This window comes from Drosophila melanogaster, chromosome 3R (assembly GCF_000001215.4).
Source record: "Drosophila melanogaster chromosome 3R".
NCBI classification, from domain to species: domain Eukaryota; kingdom Metazoa; phylum Arthropoda; class Insecta; order Diptera; family Drosophilidae; genus Drosophila; species Drosophila melanogaster.
The window spans coordinates 2,499,973-2,515,632 of NT_033777.3; the positions used below are offsets into that span (position 1 = coordinate 2,499,973).

The window sequence follows — 15,660 nt, forward strand, 5'->3', positions numbered from 1 at the left end:
AGGCGCTGCTTTCACTAAGGAAACAATTTTCGTTTCTCGGCTTTCCGCTGATCAAACATCAACTGATGTATTGTCTTATATACAAGACAATTTAAGACAACTGTCCCTAATGAGCTTTTTTCAAGCATATATTCGGGTGATTTTTGGCCGGATATAATATGGTGGTAAATGAGTTCAAAGCTAAGATTAAAAAAAAAAAGGAAAAAGGGGCCCGATGGAATTAAACTTCCCTCACGTGGCCAGACCACTGCACCATCCGCCTCCTCATCTTCTTCCTTTTCATCAAAAAACTAACATCTAATCTTACTATTTCCTATCAAAATGCTAGAGGCTTGCGTAGCAAACTAACCAAATTGTATTGTGATAGCTTTTCCTTTGCATCCCATATAATAGTGTTCGCAGAGACTTGGTTAAAGCCGGAGATACTTAACTCCGAAGTCTGTCCAGGTATGTACACTATATATAGGTTTGACAGTCCCTCCAGACGGGGAGGTGGAGTTTTAATTGCGGTTAGATCTACCCTCGCGTCGGAGGAGTTACTTTTTGACGAGTCCCGTAACTCAGAATTCATATGCGTAAAGCTGTCATTATATTACTTGCTCATATATTCCGCCATCTTCTGAATTCTCAAAATATCTGAATCATCTGTCCGCTGTCCAGTCCATCTTGAATAAACTGTCTGACAGGGACAAAATTGGTAGTTCTAGCTGATTTTAATATAACTGGCACTATGTGGTCCCCAGAAGAACAATCGAATATCCTTCTCCCTTTAGCACAACATGATTTTATTGACGGCTTGCTCGACTTATCGTTGTCGCAAGTTAATTATATTCCAAACTCTCTTGGTCGACTGTTGGATCTATGTTTTGTAACAAGTCTTGAAAGTGTGTTTCTGCCCAGGGTAGCACCTCTTACTCAACCTGAAGATCCATATCATCCTACTTTCGAGGTGGCAATACTTATGTCGATTGTATGTTGATGTATTAAAAGTAAATTCAGAGAAGTCAATAAAGCGAATTTCCTGTTTTCGCAAGGCAAATTTTCGGAGGCTAAACAATTTTATAGCTGGAAGAAGAGGAAGAAGATGAAGAGGGGGATGGTGCAGTGGTCTGGCCACGTGAGGGAAGTTTAATTCCCACGGGCCCCTTTTTCCTATTTTTGATCTTAGCTTCAAACTCTTTTACCACCATACTATCCGGCCAAAAATCACCCGAACATATGGTCAAAAAAAGCTGGTTTGGGACAATTACCTTGAAAGATGATATGTCCCTCGCGTAAGAGAAGTTAAATTTTTCCACTTTTATATTATCGGCTTTTGTTTTGTCTTGTATATAAGACAATACATCAGACGATGTTTGATCAGGGGAAAGCCGAGAAACGAAAATTTGTTTCTTGAGTAGAACCCCCGCGAGGGGTTTTGGCCATGCAGATTGTATTTCTGAAGTGCCAACTTGTGCCGGTAGTCCGGACACATTGTTTCCTTGTGGTGGTAAACTAATCAAGATAGGTGAAATCACTGGTTGAGAAACCAGTGCAGACAATTCGGAATTTTTAGCAATCACAGGGTGGGGACCCTCCACAGCGGATTGATCGGATTGCTCCGCATCTTTTTTAGCTGCCGATCTTAGCAACATATGCGGATTTGCTGCGATTGACAGCTGATCAGTTGTGGAGTCCTGTTGATCATTTGCCCGTGGTTGCGGGGCCTTAGGCAGCCTACCACCAGCGGCTTTTTTGCGCTTTGGAGATTCATCTAATAGCTTAAGGCCATTAAACTGTGAATTAAGCGCGGAAAGAAGATCATCGGCTCGACGAAAACTATCCCTAGCTACGCCAAAACTGTTGATCAGTTCTTTCAAGCCACTTTAGTTTGGCGCATAAACGATTTCATCTTGTTCGCAATCACAAGGCAAGCATCACAACAGTAATTTAGATTTTGAACCTTTGCTAGGTTATCACTTGTACGGCCATTAAAACCAGCGCACTTAGTATGCACCATTCTATCACATAGCCAACAAGTCATTTTTGGCTGCTCTTGTTTGATAACCTGGCAACAATTTTTATAAAAGCAGACAACATTTACGGTTTCCATGTTTATCTGAAATCAGATCACTGTGCACGGAAACACAAAATCAAAACTTTCAAGCGAGCTGTTAAAAGAACCGCACGAGAGCAGTCTGCACGCTGAGAAATTTAGATTTTGTGTGGGAGAGCGAAAGAGAGAGAGAGTGAGAGCGAGAAGTGCAGTTTATGTGCATGCAAAAAACAACACCAAACAGCACTGCGAACAACGCACAAAAGGGAGAATAAACAAAACAAAAAGACGAAAAATGCAAAATACTTTGTATATTATTTGTTTAAACTGCTGCACAAAGCACAAAAGAATCACTCACGAAGCGAACGGATCTTTAATAATTATGTTTAAAATATATGATAATTAGAGAAGATTATTAAAAACCACGGCTGGTTTGGCAAACACAAAATAAGAATCGGGTCGAAAAAAAAAACACGACCGTTCGCTTTGAAAGCCAAAAATTTCCTGAGACAGAAACATGGAAATAAATATTTCTTAAAGACCAACAACGAAGTGGACTCGGCAATAGCATTATTAAATGACAACATTATATATGCAGCAACGCAATCGACACCATCTATAAGAATGATCACATTAAAGAAAACTCCCGCTTTTAGTAGAGAAAAAATCAGGCAAAAACGTGAACTTAGGAGGATATGGCAAAGGACCAGGCACCCAGAAGATAAAAACGAACTTGATAGAGCAATAGACGAGCTCAAGGGAATTAGCCAACTTAGAACTTCCTTATCTACAAATTATTCCCTGTGGAAAGCGACCAAATAATTGGCGAACTCAACTAAACACAAGCCACCTATATGAACAACAACAGGCGAGATCGAACAATGAAAAAGCAGACACTCTTGCTGAACACTTTAAAACATCATTTACTAATGACATGGACAACGACAATGCTGAGCTTCTAAGACAAATCACCAACTTAAATTGTGCAATTGAAACTATAACAAAAAACAAATTAAAAACAAGAAAGCCCCCGGATATGATTTAATCCGATGGAAAATTCTTAACGAACTACCGGACGCTATAATCACCTATACTAGAAACTTGCTCAAAAAAAAAAAAAATGCTCAGAATAATCACAAAAGACGAATGGTACATTAGAAACGAAGATATACATAATGATTTAAGCATTGAAATAGTCATCGAAACTATTAAAAAAAAAGCACCAAAAAACACACAAATCAACTACTTAGCCACCAAAACTCAAACTTGAGACAAATACCGATGACAGAGTTGGAACCAAGAAGATTAAAACGCAAAACTCCAACAAAATTAAACTATTAAATTATTAATGTATTAGCGTATCCTTGCACTGGGAAGGGCCTCTTCTTTTCTTTTTCACATCTAGTCAACCAATTACTTATTGTTATTAAAAAAAAAACAGGTATTTAAAGAAAAATAAAACACACAAAAAATATATGTATAATCAGTTCTCTTGTTTGACTCTAGTATATACTCACTATAACAATCAACGTTAACAATCCACAAAAATTTATTGAAGAAGCTTAGAAGCCTAAATAGTACATATTATTTATATTAACAGTTTTAATAATAGCGTTAAGAGCGTACAATTTGCTTAGAGTTTTTGAATCAAATATTTTTTATATTCCAGCAAAGTTTTACAACAAATTGGCCTCGAACGCTTTGGCTAGCAATCGATCAAAAAGGTATTCACCTACTGGAACATCGTTCAAGAAATGTTTTATGTACCTACGGATACGATTCTATTATATCTTTTTCTCCAAACTTGAATTCATTAATGATATTTACTGGAACGGAAAAAAAACAATCTAAGGTGATTTTAACCACACCGCAGGTAAGAAACTATTTATCATTTCGGTGAAATCTTTCGTAAAGTTTTTGCGTAAAGTTCATTTAAATATTTAAGTCATAAAGATGTCATTACGAATAAAAGAAGTACTATTTAGATGTTGCAGCCACTAGCAGATTTTTAATTTATTCTTTAAACTCAAATATACCTTTTACCAGCTATGCAATTATTACACAACAATAATAAATATTAAGATTCTGAGAAAAATTTCATTTTTTGTAACTAACGTCATTCATCAGTCCTCACTGTGTGTTTCGACAATATTTTCTCCTTTTCACACATTCGTATGACAAATGGATCGTCGCGGTGTTTGGTCCGAGCCGCTTTTTCCAAGGTTGTCATCGAAGCACTGCCTTTGAAGTGTACTTATTGAGTTTGCCAACCGGAAAAGGTGCGCACGTTAGCAAAACTGCTGACAAGTCATGATTAGAAAGCTCGTTCTTGTGAAGTAGTTTTTAGGCTGGGATAGAGCTCAGTCACGCCAGGATCTCATTACAGAAAGAATTTATAAAGATCCCTTGGATGAGACGGTGGGCTGACTTGAGGGTTGTCAGCCACTCGGTTGCTACGCGAAAATGGTTTTATTCTGTACCATCATTGAACAAAAGTGCAGCGACATGCGACAAAGGAATATTTGGGACGCTTTTAGGGGCTCTAAATCATGCGTCCTCTCTTAAGTTGATTTTTCATGTTTTATTTTCAAAAATTTAATTTCACAATGTATTTCTCCTTACTTTAGTTTATATTTTATGATTTATTTTCCTATTTATAATTTCACACTTATTTTATTGATATTTCTTGTGCATATTTTTGTATTTTCTGATACATTTTTCGATTTCTCGGGGTGTATTTTATTAAGCTTAATTTTCCGCCAATTTTTTATTTTACCTAACCTTTTTCTGATTCATAATTTCTCCCAGTGTATAATTATTTTTCCTTTCAGCCATTCAATTCTACATTTTTCTGCACCGTTGCATTTTAGGGTTAGCTCTTACTTAAGGTGACGACGCATCGAGGCTTGCCAAGATTTCATTAAAACATACACGTTAGCCGAGGACTTTTCGCCTTCTTCCAGAAGTTTCTGGCGTGATCGTTTTCTCCCTGTCTCTCTTGTTGGCGTGTCAATTTTCCGGTTTGATTTAGTAGCGTGATCTTGCGCTCACTCGATTTCTCAATCTCGCTCATCTTGACCTATTTCTTTCGTGGTGAGTTCTGTTGGGTGCGCCAATATGTGTGTGGATTGTGTGGTATGCCTTCCAGGCGAACGGGGCGAGCTAGTTTGCTACCTACCGTGTGCGGCTTTCGTAGCCTTAACTCTAATTTTTAACAAGAGACAATGCTATAGTCGAGTTCCCCGACTATCAGATACCGGTTACTCAGCTAGTGGGGTCATCTTGGTGAAGGCCGGAACGGTATCTGCTTAACGTATCTTCATGTAACACATGGTTTTTAATTGTAATGCCCATCTGGCAATATTCGAGTGTGTGGCCACAGTGTTTTTGGTATAGCGATAAAAATTAGCAAGACAAACAATAGAACGAAGAGCAATCAAAACATTTTTCAAAAGTGTGGCAGTTTTGGTCGGCTTTAGGGCGATGGAGTGGTCGTGGCAAAAATTTTTTTAGGCAAATCGATGGAAAGACTAATAAAATTATAAAAAAAAAAAATAATAAAACATTTTTCAAAAGTATGGGCGTGACAGTTTTGGGCGTTAGAGTGGGCGTGGCCACATGGTTAAATATCTGTGTCTCTACAATCTGTATTCTTAATCTCAATCGACGGATTAAATGGTATTAAGTAAAGGCTTCGAGTCAGGTTTATTCAGTTGGAATTAATTAGAAGGTTTGGTTCTTTTCTTAGCTCCGCTCCGCTGCCGTAATTGGACTGACTGGCCTGCGTTTTGCCGGCCGCTCGAAAGTTTCGCGGCCCAACAGCAAATTCCACTGCAGTCACACGCGTAGCGTATGCTACTTCATCAGCGGTACGCTGCTGCGCTTTAGAGTCGTTGGCCTTTCAATGCAGACGCTGCGATGGAGGTGGGTTAGGAACTGCCCCTCTTGCAGAGCAATGACCGCAGCTGCAGTGGAAGCATCGAGTGGGGTTGGGAAAGTGCTGCGTGTTAAGTCCTCCACATTCAAGATCTGTGTCCCGCAGATTAAGTAGCCTTGGTCTACCCGGATGTAACGGGCGGATCCGGTTTCACGGTTATATTACCTGGTTCGGTAGTCCTTGGGAAATCCACGCAAAATACAAGAGAGAAACGATGAGCAGAGTCAATGCTGCCTGCGTTAGGAATGACAGCTCTCCGATCACTACGGACATCTTTCCAATAGCTTAAGGCCATTATACTGTGAATTTACGCAATACACTGATTTCTTGTTTCACTTCCGTAACATGAAAAAGTAACGTAAAAAGCTTCCTAGCTTCAAAGCGAATGGCCTTTTTTTGCGCTCCGAATTTTATTTCGTGTTTGTCAAACCAGCCGAGGTTTTTAATAAATTTCTTTTGTTATCATATATTGTATAATAATTCTTTTAACAGCTCTCTTGAAAGATTGAACCTTGTGTTTTTTGCACAGTGGTCTGATTTAAGACAAACAAGGAAATAACAAATGTTGTCTGCTTATAGAGATAATAGAGAGACAGAGATGGTATAGAGATAAATAAAGACAAAACTCAACAAGTAATATACACAAAACGCTAACCCAAAAACTTCGCAATTAAAATCAATGACAATCAAATATTATTACACCCATATGCCAAGTACCTTGGACTAACTATTGACTCAAAACTAACATGGAAACAGCACATTCTAAATAATCGAAATGAAATAAAAAACAAATTTCGACAACTTAACTTGCTAATAGGAAAACACTCAAAACTAGAATTACATAATAAAATAGCAATATACAAGGCGATAATAAAACCAATATGGACGTATGGAACGGAATTTTGCGGAATTGCCAGTAAATCCCACTTACAGCTAATTCAGCAAACGCAATCAAAATGCGGAATCAAAACAAAAAAAAAGAAATGCTCAGAATAATCACAAAAACCGAATGGTACATTAGAAACGAAGATATACATAATGATTTAAGCATAGAAACAGTCAACGAAACTATTTAAAAAAAAGCAGCAAAAACACACAAATCAACTACTTAGCCACCAAAACTCAAACTTGAGACAAATACCGATGACAGAGTTGGAACCAAGAAGATTAAAACGCAGAACTCCAACAAAATTAAACTATTAAATTATTAATGTCTTGTTAATGTCTTTATTAATGCCTCTTCTTTTCTTTTTCACATCTAGTCAACCAATTACTTATTGTTATTTAAATAATATAATAATATAATATAATATAATATAATCAGTTCTCTTGTTTGACTCTAGTATATACTCACTATAACAATCAACGTAAACAATCCACAAAAATTTATTGAAGAAGCTTAGAAGCCTAAATAGTACATATTATTTATATTAACAGTTTTAATAATAGCGTTAAGAGCGTACAATTTGCTTAGAGTTTTTGAATCAAATATTTTTATATTCCAGCAAAGTTTTACAACAAAGTGGCCAAAGTGGTGAACGCTTTGGCTAGCAATCGATCAAAAAGGTATTCACCTACTGGAACATCGTTCAAGAAATGTTTTATGTACCTACGGATACGATTCTATTATATCTTTTTCTCCAAACTTGAATTCATTAGTGATATTTACTGGAACGGAAAAAAAACAATCTAAGGTGATTTTAACCACACCGCAGGTAAGAAAGTATTTATCATTTCGGTGAAATCTTTCGTAAAGTTTTTGCGTAAAGTTCATTTAAATATTTAAGTCATAAAGATGTCATTACGAATAAAAGAAGTACTATTTAGATGTTGCAGCCACTAGCAGATTTTTAATTTATTCTTTAAACTCAAATATACCTTTTACCAGCTATGCAATTATTACACAACAATAATAAATATTAAGATTCTGAGAAAAATTTCATTTTTTGTAACTAACGTCATTCATCAGTCCTCACTGTGTGTTTCGACAATATTTTCTCCTTTTCACACATTCGTATGCCAAATGGATCGTCGCGGTGTTTGGCCCGAGCCGCTTTTTCCAAGGTTGTCATCAAAGCACTGCCTTTGGAGTGTACTTATTGAGTTTGCCAACCGGAAAAGGTGCGCACGTTAGCAAAACTGCTGACAAGTCATGATTAGAAAGCTCGTTCTTGTGAAGTAGTTTTTAGGCTGGGATAGAGCTCAGTCACGCCAGGATCTCATTACAGAAAGAATTTATAAAGATCCCTTGGATGAGACGGTGGGCTGACTTGAGGGTTGTCAGCCACTCGGTTGCTACGCGAAAATGGTTTTATTCTGTACCATCATTGAACAAAAGTGCAGCGACATGCGACAAAGGAATATTTGGGACGCTTTTAGGGGCTCTAAATCATGCGTCCTCTCTTAAGTTGATTTTTCATGTTTTATTTTCAAAAATTTAATTTCACAATGTATTTCTCCTTACTTTAGTTTATATTTTATGATTTATTTTCCTATTTATGATTTCACACTTATTTTTATTGATATTTCTTGTGCATATTTTTGTATTTTCTGATACATTTTTCGATTTCTCGGGGTGTATTTTATTAAGCTTAATTTTCCGCCAATTTTTTATTTTACCTAACCTTTTTCTGAATCATAATTTCTCCCAGTGTATAATTATTTTTCCTTTCAGCCATTCAATTCTACATTTTTCTGCACCGTTGCATTTTAGGGTTAGCTCTTACTTAAGGTGACGACGCATCGAGGCTTGCCAAGATTTCATTAAAACATACACGTTAGCCGAGGACTTTTCGCCTTCTTCCAGAAGTTTCTGGCGTGATCGTTTTCTCCCTGTCTCTCTTGTTGGCGTGTCAATTTTCCGGTTTGATTTAGTAGCGTGATCTTGCGCTCACTCGATTTCTCAATCTCGCTCATCTTGACCACTTTCTTTCGTGGTGAGTTCTGTTGGGTGCGCCAATAGTGTGTGGATTGTGTGGTATGCCTTCCAGGCGAACGGGGCGAGCTAGTTTGCTACCTACAGTGTGCGGCTTTCGTAGCCTTAACTCTAATTTTTAACAAGAGACAATGCTATAGTCGAGTTCCCCGACTATCAGATACCGGTTACTCAGCTAGTGGGGTCATCTTGGTGAAGGCCGGAACGGTATCTGCTTAACGTATCTTCATGTAACACATGGTTTTTAATTGTAATGCCCATCTGGCAATATTCGAGTGTGTGGCCACAGTGTTTTTGGTATAGCGATAAAAATTAGCAAGACAAACAATAGAACGAAGAGCAATCAAAACATTTTTCAAAAGTGTGGCAGTTTTGGTTTTTTTTAGGCAAATCGATGGAAAGACTAATAAAATTATAAAAAAAAAATAATAAAACATTTTTCAAAAGTATGGGCGTTAGAGTGGGCGTGGCCACATGGTTAAATGTCTTTGTCTCTACAATCTGTATTCTTAATCTCAATCGACGGATTAAATGGTAATAAGTAAAGGCTTCGAGTCAGGTTAATTCAGTTGGAATTAATTAGAAGGTTTGGTTCTTTTCTTAGCTCCGCTCCGCTGCCGTAATTGGACTGACTGGCCTGCGTTTTGCCGGCCGCTCGAAAGTTTCGCGGCCCAACAGCAAATTCCACTGCAGTCACACGCGTAGCGTATGCTACTTCATCAGCGGTACGCTGCTGCGCTTTAGAGTCGTTGGCCTTTCAATGCAGACGCTGCGATGGAGGTGGGTTAGGAACTGCCCCTCTTGCAGAGCAATGACCGCAGCTGCAGTGGAAGCATCGAGTGGGGTTGGGAAAGTGCTGCGTGTTAAGTCCTCCACATTCAAGATCTGTGTCCCGCAGATTAAGTAGCCTTGGTCTACCCGGATGTAACGGGCGGATCCGGTTTCACGGTTATATTACCTGGCTCGGTAGTCCTTGGGAAATCCTCGCGAAATACAAGAGAGAAACGATGAGCAGAGTCAATGCTGCCTGCGTTAGGAATGACAGCTCTCCGATCACTACGGACATCTTTCCAATAGCTTAAGGCCATTATACTGTGAATTTACGCAATACACTGATTTCTTGTTTCACTTCCGTAACATGAAAAAGTAACGTAAAAAGCTTTCTAGCTTCAAAGCGAATGGCCTTTTTTTGCGCTCCGAATTTTATTTCGTGCTTGTCAAACCACCCGAGGTTTTTAATAAATTTCTTTTGTTATCATATATTGTATAATAATTCTTTTAACAGCTCGCTTGAAAGATTGAACCTTGTGTTTTTTGCACAGTGGTCTGATTTAAGACAAACAAGGAAATAATAAATGTTGTCTGCTTATAGAGATAATAGAGAGACAGAGATGGTATAGAGATAAATAAAGACAAAACTCAAAAAGTAATATACACAAAACGCTAACCCAAAAACTTCGCAATTAAAATCAATGACAATCAAATATTATTACACCCATATGCCAAGTACCTTGGACTAACTATTGACTCAAAACTAACATGGACACAGCACATTCTAAATAATCGAAATGAAATAAAAAACAAATTTCGACAACTTAACTGGCTAATAGGAAAACACTCAAAACTAGAATTACATAATAAAATAGCAATATACAAGGCGATAATAAAACCAATATGGACGTATGGAACGGAACTCTGCGGAATGCCAGTAAATCCCACTTACAGCTAATTCAGCAAACGCAATCAAAATGCGGAATCAAGCCAAAAAAAAAAGAAATGCTCAGAATAATCACAAAAACCGAATGGTACATTAGAAACGAAGATATACATAATGATTTAAGCATAGAAACATTCAACGAAACTATTTAAAAAAAAGCAGCAAAAAACACACAAATCAACTACTTAGCCACCAAAACTCAAACTTGAGACAAATACCGATGACAGAGTTGGAACCAAGAAGATTAAAACGCAGAACTCCAACAAAATTAAACTATTAAATTATTAATGTATTAGCGTATCCTTGCACTGGGAAGGGCCTCTTCTTTTCTTTTTCACATCTAGTCAACCAATTACTTATTGTTATTTATATAATATAATAATATAATATAATATAATATAATCAGTTCTCTTGTTTGACTCTAGTATATACTCACTATAACAATCAACGTAAACAATCCACAAAAATTTATTGAAGAAGCTTAGAAGCCTAAATAGTACATATTATTTATATTAACAGTTTTAATAATAGCGTTAAGAGCGTACAATTTGCTTAGAGTTTTTGAATCAAATATTTTTATATTCCAGCAAAGTTTTACAACAAAGTGGCCATAGTGGTGAACGCTTTGGCTAGCAATCGATCAAAAAGGTATTCACCTACTGGAACATCGTTCAAGAAATGTTTTATGTACCTACGGATACGATTCTATTATATCTTTTTCTCCAAACTTGAATTCATTAATGATATTTACTGGAACGGAAAAAAAACAATCTAAGGTGATTTTAACCACACCGCAGGTAAGAAAGTATTTATCATTTCGGTGAAATCTTTCGTAAAGTTTTTGCGTAAAGTTCATTTAAATATTTAAGTCATAAAGATGTCATTACGAATAAAAGAAGTACTATTTAGATGTTGCAGCCACTAGCAGATTTTTAATTTATTCTTTAAACTCAAATATACCTTTTACCAGCTATGCAATTATTACACAACAATAATAAATATTAAGATTCTGAGAAAAATTTCATTTTTTGTAACTAACGTCATTCATCAGTCCTCACTGTGTGTTTCGACAATATTTTCTCCTTTTCACACATTCGTATGACAAATGGATCGTCGCGGTGTTTGGTCCGAGCCGCTTTTTCCAAGGTTGTCATCGAAGCACTGCCTTTGAAGTGTACTTATTGAGTTTGCCAACCGGAAAAGGTGCGCACGTTAGCAAAACTGCTGACAAGTCATGATTAGAAAGCTCGTTCTTGTGAAGTAGTTTTTAGGCTGGGATAGAGAAAAGTCACGCCAGGATCTCATTACAGAAAGAATTTATAAAGATCCCTTGGATGAGACGGTGGGCTGACTTGAGGGTTGTCAGCCACTCGGTTGCTACGCGAAAATGGTTTTATTCTGTACCATCATTGAACAAAAGTGCAGCGACATGCGACAAAGGAATATTTGGGACGCTTTTAGGGGCTCTAAATCATGCGTCCTCTCTTAAGTTGATTTTCCATGTTTTATTTTCAAAAATTTAATTTCACAATGTATTTCTCCTTACTTTAGTTTATATTTTATGATTTATTTTTCTATTTATGATTTCACACTTATTTTATTGATATTTCTTGTGCATATTTTTGTATTTTCTGATACATTTTTCGATTTCTCGGGGTGTATTTTATTAAGCTTAATTTTCCGCCAATTTTTTATTTTACCTAACCTTTTTCTGAATCATAATTTCTCCCAGTGTATAATTATTTTTCCTTTCAGCCATTCAATTCTACATTTTTCTGCACCGTTGCATTTTAGGGTTAGCTCTTACTTAAGGTGACGACGCATCGAGGCTTGCCAAGATTTCATTAAAACATACACGTTAGACGAGGACTTTTCGCCTTCTTCCAGAAGTTTCTGGCGTGATCGTTTTCTCCCTGTCTCTCTTGTTGGCGTGTCAATTTTCCGGTTTGATTTAGTAGCGTGAACTTGCGCTCACTCGATTTCTCAATCTCGCTCATCTTGACCACTTTCTTTCGTGGTGAGTTCTGTTGGGTGCGCCAATATGTGTGTGGATTGTGTGGTATGCCTTCCAGGCGAACGGGGCGAGCTAGTTTGCTACCTACCGTGTGCGGCTTTCGTAGCCTTAACTCTAATTTTTAACAAGATATCAGATACCGGTTACTCAGCTAGTGGGGTCATCTTGGTGAAGGCCGGAACGGTATCTGCTTAACGTATCTTCATGTAACACATGGTTTTTAATTGTAATGCCCATCTGGCAATATTCGAGTGTGTGGCCACAGTGTTTTTGGTATAGCGATAAAAATTAGCAAGACAAACAATAGAACGAAGAGCAATCAAAACATTTTTCAAAAGTGTGGCAGTTTTGGTCGGCTTTAGGGCGATGGAGTGGTCGTGGCAAAAATTTTTTTAGGCAAATCGATGGAAAGACTAATAAAATTATAAAAAAAAAATATTAAAACATTTTTCAAAAGTATGGGCGTGACAGTTTTGGGCGTTAGAGTGGGCGTGGCCACATGGTTAAATGTCTGTGTCTCTACAATCTGTATTCTTAATCTCAATCGACGGATTAAATGGTATTAAGTAAAGGCGTGGGGAGTCAGGTTTATTCAGTTGGAATTAATTAGAAGGTTTGGTTCTTTTCTTAGCTCCGCTCCGCTGCCGTAATTGGACTGACTGGCCTGCGTTTTGCCGGCCGCTCGAAAGTTTCGCGGCCCAACAGCAAATTCCACTGCAGTCACACGCGTAGCGTATGCTACTTCATCAGCGGTACGCTGCTGCGCTTTAGAGTCGTTGGCCTTTCAATGCAGACGCTGCGATGGAGGTGGGTTAGGAACTGTCCCTCTTGCAGAGCAATGACCGCAGCTGCAGTGGAAGCATCGAGTGGGGTTGGGAAAGTGCTGCGTGTTAAGTCCTCCACATTCAAGATCTGTGTCCCGCAGATTAAGTAGCCTTGGTCTACCCGGATGTAACGGGCGGATCCGGTTTCACGGTTATATTACCTGGTTCGGAATTCCTTGGGAAATCTACGCGAAATACAAGAGAGAAACGATGAGCAGAGTCAATGCTGCCTGCGTTAGGAATGACAGCTCTCCGATCACTACGGACATCTTTCCAATAGCTTAAGGCCATTATACTGTGAATTTACGCAATACACTGATTTCTTGTTTCACTTCCTTAACATGAAAAAGTAACGTAAAAAGCTTTCTAGCTTCAAAGCGAATGGCCTTTTTTTGCGCTCCGAATTTTATTTCGTGTTTGTCAAACCACCCGAGGTTTTTAATAAATTTCTTTTGTTATCATATATTGTATAATAATTCTTTTAACAGCTCGCTTGAAAGATTGAACCTTGTGTTTTTTGCACAGTGGTCTGATTTAAGACAAACAAGGAAATAATAAATGTTGTCTGCTTATAGAGATAATAGAGAGACAGAGATGGTATAGAGATAAATAAAGACAAAACTCAACAAGTAATATACACAAAACGCTAACCCAAAAACTTCGCAATTAAAATCAATGACAATCAAATATTATTACACCCATATGCCAAGTACCTTGGACTAACTTGACTCAAAACTAACATGGAAACAGCACATTCTAAATAATCGAAATGAAATAAAAAACAAATTTCGTCAACTTAACTGGCTAATAGGAAAACACTCAAAACTAGAATTACATAATAAAATAGCAATATACAAGGCGATAATAAAACCAATATGGACGTATGGAACGGAACTCTGCGGAATTGCCAGTAAATCCCACTTACAGCTAATTCAGCAAACGCAATCAAAATGCGGAATCAAAACCAAAAAAAGAAATGCTCAGAATAATCACAAAAACCGAATGGTACATTAGAAACGAAGATATACATAATGATTTAAGCATAGAAACAGTCAACGAAACTATTTAAAAAAAAAAGCAGCAAAAAACACACAAATCAACTACTTAGCCACCAAAACTCAAACTTGAGACAAATACCGATGACAGAGTTGGAACCAAGAAGATTAAAACGCAGAACTCCAACAAAATTAAACTATTAAATTATTAATGTATTAGCGTATCCTTGCACTGGGAAGGGCCTCTTCTTTTCTTTTTCACATCTAGTCAACCAATTACTTATTGTTATTTAAATAATATAATAATATAATATAATATAATATAATCAGTTCTCTTGTTTGACTCTAGTATATACTCACTATAACAATCAACGTAAACAATCCACAAAAATTTATTGATGAAGCTTAGAAGCCTAAATAGTACATATTATTTATATTAACAGTTTTAATAATAGCGTTAAGAGCGTACAATTTGCTTAGAGTTTTTGAATCAAATATTTTTTATATTCCAGCAAAGTTTTACAACAAAGTGGCCAAAGTGGTGAACGCTTTGGCTAGCAATCGATCAAAAAGGTATTCACCTACTGGAACATCGTTCAAGAAATGTTTTATGTACCTACGGATACGATTCTATTATATCTTTTTCTCCAAACTTGAATTCATTAATGATATTTACTGGAACGGAAAAAAAAACAATCTAAGGTGATTTTAACCACACCGCAGGTAAGAAAGTATTTATCATTTCGGTGAAATCTTTCGTAAAGTTTTTGCGTAAAGTTCATTTAAATATTTAAGTCATAAAGATGTCATTACGAATAAAAGAAGTACTATTTAGATGTTGCAGCCACTAGCAGATTTTTAATTTATTCTTTAAACTCAAATATACCTTTTACCAGCTATGCAATTATTACACAACAATAATAAATATTAAGATTCTGAGAAAAATTTCATTTTTTGTAACTAACGTCATTCATCAGTCCTCACTGTGTGTTTCGACAATATTTTCTCCTTTTCACACATTCGTATGACAAATGGATCGTCGCGGTGTTTGGTCCGAGCCGCTTTTTCCAAGGTTGTCATCGAAGCACTGCCTTTGAAGTGTACTTATTGAGTTTGCCAACCGGAAAAGGTGCGCACGTTAGCAAAACTGCTGACAAGTCATGATTAGAAAGCTCGTTCTTGTGAAGTAGTTTTTAGGCTGGG

The 15,660-nt window shown here is 37.1% G+C and overlaps 1 protein-coding gene across 1 annotated transcript in view; it reads left to right on the top strand.

Moving 5' to 3' along the window:
* Myo81F (Myosin 81F) overlaps positions 1-15,660 on the top strand; it is a 1,965,857-nt gene that overhangs the window by 1,932,897 nt on the left and 17,300 nt on the right. Inside the window, exon 21 of the mRNA NM_001316563.1 lies at positions 3,705-3,908. Within this exon, the coding sequence (NP_001303492.1) occupies positions 3,705-3,908 (204 nt within the window). The remainder of the gene's footprint in view (positions 1-3,704; positions 3,909-15,660) is intronic.